This window comes from Culex quinquefasciatus, chromosome 2 (assembly GCF_015732765.1).
Source record: "Culex quinquefasciatus strain JHB chromosome 2, VPISU_Cqui_1.0_pri_paternal, whole genome shotgun sequence".
Lineage (NCBI taxonomy): Eukaryota > Metazoa > Arthropoda > Insecta > Diptera > Culicidae > Culex > Culex quinquefasciatus.
In genome coordinates, this window is record NC_051862.1 from 171,937,741 (window position 1) to 171,952,360 (window position 14,620).

At 37.6% G+C, this 14,620-nt stretch overlaps 1 protein-coding gene across 1 annotated transcript in view; it reads right to left on the reverse strand.

The window, feature by feature from the left end:
* Positions 1–3,864: 3,864 nt before the first annotated feature.
* LOC119766402 overlaps positions 3,865–14,620 on the reverse strand; it is a 73,336-nt gene continuing 62,580 nt past the window's right edge. Inside the window, exon 3 of the mRNA XM_038250930.1 lies at positions 3,865–3,954. Coding sequence (XP_038106858.1) covers positions 3,865–3,954 — 90 coding nt within the window. The remainder of the gene's footprint in view (positions 3,955–14,620) is intronic.

The window sequence follows — 14,620 nt, forward strand, 5'->3', positions numbered from 1 at the left end:
CAGCTGTAGAGGGCCTATGGCGAATGTCGCAGAGCCTGGACGACCCATGGAGGAGGGTCTTCCACACACGATGTTTGCTGGTTTCATTTGCTAAACATACACCAGACGACGACGACGACAGTTGTCGAACAACTCCGGAATGCTGCTGCTGCTGCTGATTCCAGGCCGGTTTCCAGAAGTGTAGTTTTCTATGCGAAGCCAATCGGAAGCCTTCCGGCAGTCACTTGTTTGTATTTATGTTGTGCAGTTTGTTTCCGCATAAACACACTCACACACTGGTACAAGTGCAAGGTGTCACGAGTAAGAGAATTTATTCTAAGGTTGTTTGTTCAAAAATATGCAGTTGTCTCATAAACATTTTTTTTTTGCTGGAATGTGACATTTTTAGCTGAAATATCACAATTAGATGTTATAAACCATTACCAAAAAATAACAACAAATATTCCCTCAAAAACACCGTGCAAAAGCATACGCAAACGCACACACGCACGCACACAAACAAAACACATTCACAGACAAACTATTTTGTTTGCTTAACCTGATTATAAAATTTGATGCATGTTCCAAAGGGCAGTCCAATCGGACCAGAGGCTGGAATTTAGTTCCCTCCCATAGTGATTAGTGGGGAGGGGGGAGGGTTGGTTGCCATTTTTAAGCTCTCTCACAAACACACACACACAAATGCAATCGAGGTCAACATTGGTCTGAAGCAAATCGAGCACTATAAATAATGTTTGATTTTCACATGCACAACTGCACGACAGGAATTCGTACGTATGTGTGTGTGTGTGTACGACTGTCTGTCTATCTATTTAGGCAATTAGTCAAAAAACAGAACACGATACTGACCGGAGGAAGTAACCGGGACATCACGTGGGTTGGACGCAGCAGCTTAAAATATTTATCACTTCAAAGCTAGAAATCGAATTAGAGAGAGATGTAGAGAGAGATGTAGAGCGGTTCGAAGTTATTCATGAACAAAAGTTGATGAAATTTTAACGCGGCCGAGAGTGCACTCGCAAATCAATTAACCCACGATGGAGCGGACTGGTTTGTAAAACTTTAAGTTTATTCTTCCATCCAACAAAACAAACCCCTATTTCTTTAACTTATCCTATTCAATCCAATCAAACCACAACTGTTGAGACGTCGCGCTCGGTTGAAATACCTCGTACGACCACCCCTCGTACGGGCCGAACCCAAAAGTGGGTAACGGTCAGGCATGCTATGCGTATGTATGACTGACAGGGCGGAATGGGCGAATGTAAACATTGCAAAGGGAGAAGAACGTAAAGTTAGATTTCTTGCGCGAAGGTAAAAAGTAACGCGATGGTGAGAATTTATACTAATTATTGAAATTTAGCTTGTTTGGAAGCGTGTTGTTGGCAGCGGCTGAAGGAGATCGGCAAAGGCGATCGGCGTAGACTTCCTGTAGGGCTGGGAAAAGTCCTGAAACGAGAGAAAATATCAAGTTAGTATTTGTTTACAAATGTTAGGTTAGAAAAACAAATTGAATTGAGCTAAATTAGGAAATTACTTACCTACAGTTTCTGCATTTGGAATCGCGAACGTAGTTGGTTAATCAAAGAGGCAAATCAGGAAACCAAATGTAAGTTAAACCTAAAACAATATTATGAACAATGAATTAATAATAAACATTAGCTTTTAGCTGTTAGTTACCAAGTAAAACTGGTCCACTCTGCTGAAAAGAGGTTATCCGATTCCCCGCAATATAATCTAAAAGATTTGTCCAATTATGATGCCAAGCACCACCAGGCGAAGATGCTCTAGAGGAGATCTTTTCAAGCAGTTGGATGACTATCTATACCGGTCGGGGTTGATCGTCAAATGCGTTGAAGACGAGCGATCGGAGCAGCCTCCGGCGGGCCCGGGCGGACATCAACTTCCCAAGGAAAACCCTGGTGTGACCAACATAAGTTCCAGCGGACGTCTGACTAGACTAAGACAGCAGAAACTGGCTGTGCAGGAAGCTTTGCTCAAGAAGCGGCAGGAGCTCAACGATTTGCAGGCTCAGATTGAGCAGGATCGCAGAATGTTGCAGATGAGGTGGAAGATGCGCTACGAAGGCGTGGCCGGGAACAGTACCAAGGCAGAAGAGGAGCAGGAAGAGGAGAGCAGGAAGGATGAGTTGCGAGATCGGGTACGAGGGTACGAGGTCGGCAGTACGATGGTGAAACTGACGGAGACGATGAACGTTGTTTCGGAAAAACTTTTCGTGACGGCATCAGAATCATGCGCTGGGGTGGACGATACGGAGCTACCAGCTGGCAAATTTGGTTCAGATCGCGCGTTGGCCGGTTTTTCTCGACATTTCGATTCTGAGGAGCTCCCGTTGGAAGTTCACTGGGTAGAAGCGACAGTACAACCAGGATCTGGAAGTGGACTCAAACTTGAATCTTCCCCAAACGCTCTACCTGCTGAGATACCAATTTTCCCGAATGGCATTTCCGGGAATTCATTTGCGAACGATCTGGTGTATCAGGACGCTTCACTGCAAAAGCCAAAAGACTCCTGCTGTCCGGAACAAGCGGAATCGTGCATATTGCTGGACGGACATGATGAGGATGTGGACGAGTTTCGGTTGAAATCAGGGCGGCTAAAGTTGAAGGAAGAAGAACTCGTAGGGCAAGGAAAAGGAACGCTACTACAGAGGACTTCTTCAGGGCAACAAGCTGTAGAGCAGAAGCGACAACTTCCACAGAAGCCTACGTGTCAGCCGTTGCAGAGCAATGCGTTGCAAGATTCCGGAGAAGACAGACTCACGACGACCGAAAAAGGATCTAGGCAACTTCTGAGCTGTGGAACGACAGTGAAGGAAGAAATCAATCGCTTTGGCCAGACACAGATCGACAGCGCGTTTGTCGACACCAGTCGAAGGTGTGGATATTCAGGTGCAGCGAAGAAGGTGGTCTGGTTGAAAGCGAAAAAGAAGAAGCTGATCGTGCGCACGGATGAGCGCGAAAGGAGTTTGCTGCTGAAAGGGCGGTGGTTGATGATGGGTAGGAAACCAGCGTCACTCACAACAAAAACTCGTCGAAGCAATCCGTGGCGCGGAACAGTTGGGTGGAGGTACACCGATGGATGGAGAAAGATAGGGCCTGTAGCAGGTCGTGGCAGCACGGTGTGGGACTGGTACGAAAAGTTGCTGCATCGACGCTGTAAGCAAAAGTACGAGTACGTGCCGGAATCGGATCAGCAGCAGCAGTTAGGACTACGGACACTGGAAGAAGAAGAAGCTGCTTTAGAGCCGGAGGTGATTGACCCTACGCAAGGTAGGAACGTGTCGAAGGCGAAGGAATACGGCACTCGCAAGAACAACAGTTTGGCAACGATTTACGCATTTTGTTGTGACGGGTCGCAGCAGATGGCGGAGAACGAGAGACCCCGGAGGAGCTGCACATTGAAGCTTGCGCCGGCGGAATGGCCAAGTAGGATCCAGATCTTCGAGGGGCAGGACGATCACTTGCTGCATGAGCTGTGGGCGCATTTTCCTGTGGATGTGTTCATGGAGTCGGCATCGGAAAGAGTGGAACGGATTCCACGAGCTGCACAACGAGCGCGCTTTGGGATTAGGCGTGTAAGCCTGGACCGGAAGTGCCGGACCATCTTAACGGGTCGGGGTATGTTGAGACGTCGCGCTCGGTTGAAATACCTCGTACGACCACCCCTCGTACGGGCCGAACCCAAAAGTGGGTAACGGTCAGGCATGCTATGCGTATGTATGACTGACAGGGCGGAATGGGCGAATGTAAACATTGCAAAGGGAGAAGAACGTAAAGTTAGATTTCTTGCGCGAAGGTAAAAAGTAACGCGATGGTGAGAATTTATACTAATTATTGAAATTTAGCTTGTTTGGAAGCGTGTTGTTGGCAGCGGCTGAAGGAGATCGGCAAAGGCGATCGGCGTAGACTTCCTGTAGGGCTGGGAAAAGTCCTGAAACGAGAGAAAATATCAAGTTAGTATTTGTTTACAAATGTTAGGTTAGAAAACAAATTGAATTGAGCTAAATTAGGAAATTACTTACCTACAGTTTCTGCATTTGGAATCGCGAACGTAGTTGGTTAATCAAAGAGGCAAATCAGGAAACCAAATGTAAGTTAAACCTAAAACAATATTATGAACAATGAATTAATAATAAACATTAGCTTTTAGCTGTTAGTTACCAAGTAAAACTGGTCCACTCTGCTGAAAAGAGGTTATCCGATTCCCCGCAATACACAACCAATCTTTCACAGGATTTCAAAAAATTTCTAGATCTAGATGACACCTAAAATTCTTCTATTCAATATAATCAAATAGCAAGGTCATCAACGTTAAAATAATCGAGCCTCGATAACGATATTTTGATAATTTCAATTTTCTAATTTTTCAAAAGTACTCCAATTTTCATAATTTGCAATATGGGCATCAAACGAGTTAAAATTTCGTATGCTTTTTCAATCCATTAGAGTTTTTTTGAATACGAACATTTTTACAAACAACCATATTTTTTCGAAAATTCTAAAATTTTGAATATATGCAAAATGGGTATTGAAAGAAGCGAAATTTGGTATGCCTTTTAAACTTATTATACAGCAATTCCCCACGAAAACAGCATGGAAAAAAACAAAATTGCTCGGAACGGGTTCAAATTTTTTGTGGGGGTTCCCTGGCCGAAATAACGTATTTTTTTGTTTGGCCATTAGGGTGACCTATGGCGTGTTAGGGTGGTCTGAAAAATGGCCATTTACTTCGATTTTCGCAAAAACCACTTTTTTGAAAAATCATAATTCCTCGCCATTTCAACCGATTTCAACTGTCTTAAACGCAAATGAAAGGTGATAAGTTGGCCTTTCAATGAAAAATAGTAAAAAGTTTGGAAAATCTAGCCTAACATATGAAAAGTGCGTATGAAACTTTAAAATGCCGTTTTGACGGTGTCTGGGCCAAAGAGCCTATGTCTGGAAATATTTTTATCGGGTTCCCCGGACATTTTTACATAACATACTAAAAAATGGGAGGAGTTCATTAACAGGAGAACATTAACGACGCGCCGCGCACAAAAACCGGAAAATGACGAAATCGGTAAAATATCAACTTTTTCACTAATACTAAATACCGATAAAAATATTTCCAGACATGGGCTCTTTGGTCCAGACACCGTCAAAACGGCATTTTAAAGTTTCATACGCACTTTTCATATGGTAGGCTAGATTTTCCAAACTTTTTACTATTTTTCATTGAAAGGCCAACATATCACCTTTCATTTGCGTGTAAGACAGTTGAAATCGATTGAAATGGCGAGGAGTTATGATTTTTCGAAAAAAGTGTTTTTTTGCGAAAATCGACGAAAATGGCCATTTTTCAGACTACCCTAACACGGCATAGGTCACCCTAATGGCCAAACAAAAAAATACGTTATTTCGGCCAGGGAACCCCCAAAAAATTTTTGAACCCGATCCGAGCAATTTTGTTTTTTTCCATGCTGTTTTCGTGGGGAATTGCTGTATAATTTTTTAATTTCAAAATTTTTACAAAAATAACGATTTTTTTGAAAATACTCATTTTTTTATTTTAATTCGTTTGATACCCGTAAACAAACGAATTGAAATTTTGTAAGCTTTGTACGCATTTTCAATTCATTTGATTTTTTAATTCAAAATTTTTCACATATTACCGTATTTATTCGAAAATACTAAAATTTTCAAAATATGCAATATGGAGATCAAACGAAATGCAATTTCGTATGTTTTTTCAATTTATTAGAGTTTCTTAAACACTAAAATTTTCACAAATTACCGCATTTTTTCGAAAGTACTCTAATTTTCATAATTTGCAATGTAGCAAATCTTTGTTTGCTTTTTCCCATTAATTGAAACAAAAAACACAACATACCGTATTTTTCGAAAGTAATCAAATTTTCAAATATGCAATTTCACTTTATTAAAGTTTTTTTGCGTCGAATACTCAAATTTGCATAAAATATCGTATTGTTCTGGAATTACTCAATTTTTTAAAATTGCAGTGTGGTTATCAAACGACGCAAAATTTTATATGAAGCATTCACAATTTGAATGTATGTATGAAGCATGCAAAATATCTCTTCGTTTCATACTCAAATTGCATGTATTTTTATAAATTGAGTATTTTTGAACAAATACGGTTATTTGTGGAAAATTAAGTGTTTAAAAAATCTCTAATAAATTGAAAAAGCATACAAAACTTCAATTCATTTGATACCTATATCGCAAATTTTGACAGTTTGAGTATTTCTGTAAAAAGCAAGGTAATTTGTAAAAATTATAGAATTTTAAAAATACAATAAAGTAAAAAAGAAATCACATTTTCGCTTCGTTTGATATTTATATTGCCTTTTTGAAAATTTGAATATTTTCGAAAATTACGGTAATTTGTAAAAATTCTTTTATTTTCAAAAAAACTCCAATAAATAAAATACAAACGAAATATTCAATCGTTTGATACCCATACTGCAAATTTTGAAAATTTGAGTACTTTCGAAAAAAATACGGTATTTTGTGAACTGAGCATATTTTACTCTGGAACTTACCAGATTTTCAGAAAAAAATATATATTCTTAGTAAAAGCATTGAAAATTCAACATGTTTTGGTTGAATTTATCAATTTTAGAATGATTTAAAAAATGAGTTTTCGTCCATTATCGGCTATAAGATCATCGCCGATAGAATTATCGAAATAACGATAACAATAATAATTTTATCAAGCACCAACCTTGATAATTAGCATTGAAACATCACCAACAAATAAAAAGACCATCAGGCTAACAGCGTAGAATTTGCCACAGAGACGAATCGTTCAATTTGATAGGACCGATTGAATAGAAACTTAATACGGAATATGATGACGATTTGATACCATATAAATTTTCCACCTTTTTGTCATCCCATCACAACCACACTAAGGCATGGCATTTGGAATTTATCTCATCCTGATCCGAAACGAGAATGTCACCATCTTTCATCACACGTAGTTGTGTCACACCCGGTCATATTTTTCAATGGCTATTTTCCAACAAATTTCGGCATGCTGTTCTATCCCCCAAAAAAATCCACTCCACTCTCTACTCTGGCACTAATTCTTCGCCTGTTTTGATAAACAACAACAAATTCGCTTCAGTGCATATTTCGTCAATAAATTTTCTTCCCCCTTTTCCCTGTTTCTCCAGATTTTCCCTCCGAGTTTATAGTGGGTGGGGAGGTAGAAGCCAACACAAAATAAAGCCATCCATAATGTCCGAATATTTTTCCTAGAATTTTCACCACAATAATGCTATGCAGATTATTCGGAATCGTTTGCTTCCACCACCCACCACACCACCCTCGCGTCATCGCTCTAGAGTGCATAATATTCATAGATTTTACCCCCTCCCAACGCAATTCTTCTTCGACGACGACGACGACCCTTCCACCCCACTTTTTCGGGATGGCTTGGCGCTGCTGATGCGGTATTGCTGATAGTCATGCAATTTTTGTGTGCTTTCCATGCATTGCATTCCACCGATTTGGTGTGCCATCATGATGAGCATGTGTGCGTGTGTCTCACAACTATGCACCAACACACTGCTAAGCAAATTCTCGAGTAAAGTGTTTTTCCTCCCCCAGCTTGTGGGGTTTTTGATGTCGATGGTTGCCTGCTGGAGATGCGAAGGCGAAGGCTAAAACTGTTCATACATAATTTTTTGATTTATTCTGTTGGATGCGGAAAATAAGCAAAGTTGCCCGAGCATGGGTAAATAACAAGGGAAATGCGTAATAATACCTTTCTCTGGTATCAATACCAAATTTTGGTATTCCTGGACCCTTTAATTTGTCTTAAGGATTATGCAAGAGCAAAATGCGGTATCATACCAATTTAAGGTATTGTTTTGATATTGCAAAATTGCAGAATTTGTCAATGGTCGAACACCACATTTTGGTATTCTTTTGGTATCACAGTATTTTATAAAATTCCTCTGAAACTATGGGAAATTTTTTACCAATTTTGACAAAATAATTAATTTTGCGCTAAAATTATGTTTTTCCAGTGATTTGTAAGAATGTCTAGATGATCCTAAAATTTTGCAGAACTTGATTTGCACAAATCTTTAATTTCTGCGACCGAAAAAATCGTTTCCACCTGCCTCCGCGGATTTTTTGGCGAATTTATATTTACAAGCGAAAAAAAAAGTTGGAACGAGGTTTTTGATCGCAATAATTACATATTTGAACAAATTAAGTTCTGCAAAGCTCTAGAATCATCTTTACAACCTAACAAATCACTGGAAGGAAGAATCATCTTGATTGGTTGAGTTATGCCCGAGAACCATTGAGTTGAAGTTACCGTTCCAGCTTTTTTGGAGCCTTGAGCGTTGGAATGTTAAAACAAAAATATCTCGGAAACCGCAGGCCAAATTTGCACTTATAGAGTATTTTTAGAAAAGGTCTTATAAGCTCTCGTGTTTGTGTTTTTTTATTTATTTATTCATATAAAAGGTTTTCCTCAAATGGTGACGATATGAAAAATTTTGTGTCAAGGGAACTTTTATGTAAAATTATGAGCGGCCGTGGCTAACTGTTTACGGTGTTCGCTTTGTAAACGAATGGTCCTGGGTTCGAAGTCCATCTGCTCCCAACGAGAATATTTGAGACCTAGAAGTACTTAAAATACATGAATATTAACAAAAAATCAAGGTCACTCAAGGGCTTGCTTCAGGGTGGAGCTTGTCGATTCAAGCTGAGGTACTTCGCGCTCGGCTAGCCAGCGTAGAAATGGGTCACCAAAGCTCAACAAAGCAAACACCGTCCAAATGCCTATGCGAGTTATTTGCATGTATTGTGCATGAACTTTTATGAATAATTGGACGCCCAATTGGCTTACTTGTTATTCCAAAAAATCGATTTTTTCATAGAAGAAAACATTGGAGGTTTTTTTCAAAACTGCAATTTTCCGTGACTGATCTGTAAATAAAATGGAACATGAAATTTTAAGGGAAATGTGCTTTTCGAATTTATAATATCCTGGGAGGGTCATTTTTTAATTTGGAAAAAAATCATTTTAAAATGCTGTGTTTTTTTTCTAACCTATCAGGATTATTCTTAAAAAATAATGATGTTCTACAAAGTTGTAGAGCATAAAAATACCAAAAAATGATATATAAACATATTGTTTTTGTTTCGTCGTTTATGTCTGTCGCGGGTGACGATGAACGGCCGTGATCGAAACAACCAAATTTTTCATAACTTTTTTTCGTGATAACTCGTGATGATTTCAAGCAAACCCCATATGTTTATCTATAATTTTTTTGTGCTTTACAACTTTATAAAACATGGTTACACTGTTAAGAATAACCCTGCAAAGTTTAAAAAACAAGAAATTTTAAAATGATTTTTTTTTTCAAAATGAAAAAATAACCCTTCTGGGTTATTGAAGATTCGAAAAGTACATTAAATTTCCTCAAAAATGAAATCAGTTTAAACAAAAAATACAATTGAGTTACAAAAAAATGTTTTTTTTCGATGAGAAATTCTATTTTTCGGAATTTTGAGAACGGCATCACATTGCACAGTGGTCCAGATCGCAAAATTAAGTGGAAAATTGATTTTCCGAAAAATGGTAAAGTTTTGGAGCTTTGGTGTCTTCAGAAGAGTTGTTGCAAATGGAAAAATGCAACTTTTGGTTTGGTGGAAAATTAGGATGGTTCACTATTAGGGTAATTTTGAAAATCTAACTTTTCAGGAATATTTTTGGGAATTTTTTTGTCTCCTAAAAAATAGTTAGGCTTGCCAATCCAAGCAACTTTGTCGAAGACACCAAAATTTTATCTCCCAATCTACGCCTTCTACGACCAAATTTAGAAAAAGCATCTGAGCAAACCTTCAAAAATCCGTTTTTTCAACGTAGCAATTTAGGGTTAAGTTTTAGAGAAAAGTGTTATTCGGGGCACTTTTAGAACTCTTAAAATTGAACATTTTTATTATATGACAAGTCTATTTGGACTAAAGGGTCAAAAGTTACAGCCATGTTAATGTAAAAAGATGCAAATTTAAAGCTTAAATATCTCAAAATGGCGCAAGCCAAATTTTAAGCACTAGGTTGCATTTGAAAGAAGAGATCTAGCACTGCAAACGCTGAAAAAATCTCAGGGGTGTTTTTCTTTCAACTCGAGATATCTCCATTTTAAAAAGTCTAATTTTCAAGGGAAAATCATATGGGACCACCCTAACGAAAATCGATTTTTTGCAAATATATGTTTTTCAATGTAATTCTGCCCTCAGAAGCCAAAGTGTCGAAAAATCGATTTTTGGTCATATTTTGGGTTTCCATCTAAAATCATTATTTAAACCCAAAATATGACCAAAAATCGATTTTCGACACTTTGACTCAATTCTGAGGGCAGATTTGGTTTTCCCTTGAAAATTAGCCTTTTTCAAATGAAGATATCTGGAGTTTAAAGAAAAACACCCCTGAGATTTTTTCAGCGTTTGTAGTGATGGATCTCCTCTTCCAAATTCAACCTAGTGCTTAAAATTTGGCTTACGCCATTTCGAGATATTTAAGTTTTAAATTTGCATCTTTTTTACATTAAAATGGGTGTAACTTTTGACTCTTAAGTCCAAATAGACTTGTCAGATAATAAAAATGTTCATTTTTTAGAGCTCTAAAAGTGCCCTGAAAAACACTTTTCTCTAAAACTTAACCCTGAATAGCTACGTTAAAAAAAAAGATTTTTGAAGGTTTGCCCAGATGCTCAAAAAAATCAAAACATAAAAAAAATTATAACACGTCATGGTATTACCATTTGAATAAAAAGAAGTGTTTCAAAATTAATTTTACACCTTTCCAGTTGTTTTGCAATCATTTGTTTTCAAATTATTCAAGTACTGAAGAGTTTTTTTTCGGCGAAAACAAACTTTTTGCGGTGCTCTACTTTGGAATTCCACAAAAAAATCAAAATATTTTTGATCGATCCCAAACATGCTAAATATCATTTGAAACGCAGTAAAATGCATTTCAAATAGTTTTCAGTTGGTTAAACTTCTATTTCCTTTAAAAAAAATCAAGTTTCTTATAATATTTTTTGCCCACTTATGAACTTTGAAAAATATTTACCTTTTAAAAAAGTGAGCAGCGAATATCTTTGAAATCTTTCACACCCAATTTTTTTGTTCCTTTTTAACTGTACCAAATAAAAACACTCGAGCAATGAAGAAAACTGCATTTCTCAATTTTCCTTCCACCCCCTTAAAAAACAAGGATTTCTCCCCTCCCCTATCAGCAAGTTTAGATCGAAAAGATTTTTCATCTATTTTTTTCTCACGCCAAAGACGGACATCCTTCGAAGGGCTCCTTTGCCGTCGGTGACTCATCCTCTGCGAAGACCAACGCAAATCGCGATCCACCACCACGGCGCACATCCTTCCCCCAAAAGTTGAGCTTGGAAAGTGGCAGGACGGAACGGAACCATCTCCCGGTACACTTTTATGTGGAAGTTTTTTTTCTTCTTCTTCGTCTCTTTGCTTTGCCATATCGTCGTTTCAGTTACTAGCAATAAATATCATCTTTTATGATATTCGGTCTTTATAGTTATGGTTTTGTTTTTGCGTTTCCTCGCCCTTTGTGACCCAAGAACCTGCCTTCCCCTCGCAGCTCCAGTTGGGGCACTTGCTTATTTTTAATCAACAAAAGCAAAACATCCTGCCACACACACTCTCAGCTTTACCCTTGCTGCAGTAGTGGTAGGTTCACCGTTGTTGGTAACGGTTCTGAGTCCTGGGACCGTTTATCATTCGGGCGAGTGTGCCCTCAGTTGTTTGATTTATGTACATTGGTTATGTAATTTTGTAACGCAGTTGGTGGCTTAGTATAGTGTTAGAACTGATCAATGTTAGGAAATAAATTACAAAAAAAAAAATACTAAAACGTACAAGAACACTTAAAAGCAATGTTATCATTTCGATATAGAACGTTTGAGCTACACAATTTTAAATTTTTTGAAAGAGTTTCAAGATGTTTTCTTTGAAAGAAAAAACATACAAAGTACAAAATAAATATGCCCTGCCAACCCTCGTGACTTTTTTGCACAATTCAATTGCCGAAAATAAATCACCACTCTTCCATCAAGGAATTAAAATGTCTGTCATTGTAAACCAACCACAAAGCCCTGCTGCTCGACGTCTTCTCACGTGATTAAGAAAAACTCTCAAAACGTCTTCTCACGTGATTAAGACTCAAATGAAAACTCACATGGGTTTTTCCTCCTCCTCCCTCCTTCACAACCGTGAACCCATTTATCTCAAAACAACACATTCAAGACGCTATCTTTACGCTCGATGTCAGACCCTCTTCACGGTTGTTTGACTTTTTGATTCACGCATGTCGTGTTAAACGTTTCGTGTTGCTCTTTTCTAGCACTTTTCCCTTGCATTTGCTCTGATTTTGGGGCGTTTTTTGTCAGTGGGTGAGAAATTTTACAAATAAATTACTTTTTTCCTGGCAAAAACGTCTCGACTCCCTTGAGAGTTTTCAGAAAGGGAGCACACCCTTCCTCAATCAATCGCATTTATCGGGAAGTAATTTTAATGTTATTCTTTCAAAACATTTTTGGTGTTTGAGCAGGGGTTCCTTTTTGGAAAGTCCTCTGTGTATTTAAAGAATATTTTTAATTTTTGTTTGCTTTGAAAACGCACTTTAATATTTACTTCTATCGGATGAGGAAGTAAAACGTCGGTCCCGGCCTTAGATGTTGTTAGGCCGTTCAGTCATTCCAGGCGGGAGAGTCGTCTCCCTGCTATAAAGACACACAACACACCTAACCAAGCCTGCTCCGGTGGAATCGCTGGCGGCGGTTGGACTCGCAATCCAAAGGTCGTCAGTTCGATCACTGGGGCGAAAGGTTTCTTGGAGTAGAAAGAGGTTTGGGTGCCCTCCGCATTCAAGCCTTCGGACTCCAAGGTTCGAGCAGAAACTTGCAATAGAAACCAAAAAAGACCTGGAGATCGTTGAAGTGGATGGATTGATTTGATTTTTTTTAAATATCTACAAAGAAATAATGAGTTAATTGACATACAAAGAAAAACACCAATTTATAATTTGGTTTCTCATACAGGTTTGTAGTCAAAAAGTTTTTTATGATTTTATATGAATAAAATTTCAAAAAAAAACTTTTTTTTGCCCTCTGATTAATTTTGCTGACTTTGAAGGGGAACAAAATGAACATTGGAAATTATTTGCAACGCCCTAAAGAATGCCGGTCGTTTTATTATTTTCTATTCTTTATGTCATCTACCTTCAATATATGCTCTAAAAATATAAGAAAAACAAGGGTGATTTAAATGAAAATAAACGATTGATAATAATTTGATAATTTTAGCATAATTAGATCCGTTTCCAATATCAATTCCAGTGTAATTTCACGAACACGCTGGGTTTCCAATATACAGCATGAAAAAAAAGAATTTACACCCCTTGGGCACTATGCTCATTTTGTGATGAAACATGTAAAAACCTAGTACTACGTTTTGTTCAGAAACTCATGCCAAATATTTTGCTACAAAAATCTCATGAAAAGATGATTTCTATAAAAAGTTAAATAACAAATACTATTACGAAAATAAAAAAGGTGCAAAAAAAGTTTGTACACCTTTCGAAAAATTAACATAAATAATGTTATGTGTTGACAAATCACCATAAATCCAGTCTCCCAACTCCAAATAGGCATCCTTGACTGATTAAAAAATAATTTGGATTGAATATAAAGTTTACTAACTACTTAGTATAAAAGTTTATATAACTCTGGAAATTCTATATAAAACTTATCTAAACTTTATTTTGCAAACTTTTAATTCAACTAAATGTCAATATATTACCAAAGAATTGCTAAACAAACATTTCGGAGTGGGTATAACACCGTTTTGGGGGTATTTGTATCGATAAAATAGATTTTTCGTTGGAATTTCGTACAGACCCGGAATTACGTCGTCGAAAAATCCACCGGCATCTGAACCGGTCACAAGTCAACCTATGTGGCATCAGAAAGGGCATAACATTTCCGATCTTTTGATACCCATACATCCAGGTTTTCTATAAAACCCACGTTTTTAAATACCTAAGCAAAAACGTTGTTATGGTTTCGTTTGAGCAACCTGCCAAAAATGTATGGAATTTTGAAATTTTTGTTCTCGTGGATCAAACTTGCTTTTTGTCCAGGTATTTAAAAACGTAGGTTTTAAAGAAAACCTAGATTTATGGGTATCAAAAGATCGGAAATTATATGCCCTTTCCGATGCCTCATAGGTTGATTTGTGAATCGTGGACCGGTTCGGATGCCGGCGGATTTTCCGACGACATAATTCCGGGTTGGTACGAAATTCCAACGAAAAATCTATTCTATCGATACAAATACCCCCAAAACGGTGTTATACCCACTCCAGAATGTTTATTTAGCAACTCTATGGTAATATATTGACATTTAGTTAAATTAAAAGTTTGCAAAATTATGTTTAGATAAGTTTTATATAGAATTTCCAGAGTAATATAAACTTTTATACTAAGTAGTAAGTTAACTTTATATTCAATCCAAATTATTTTTTTAATCAGTCAAGGA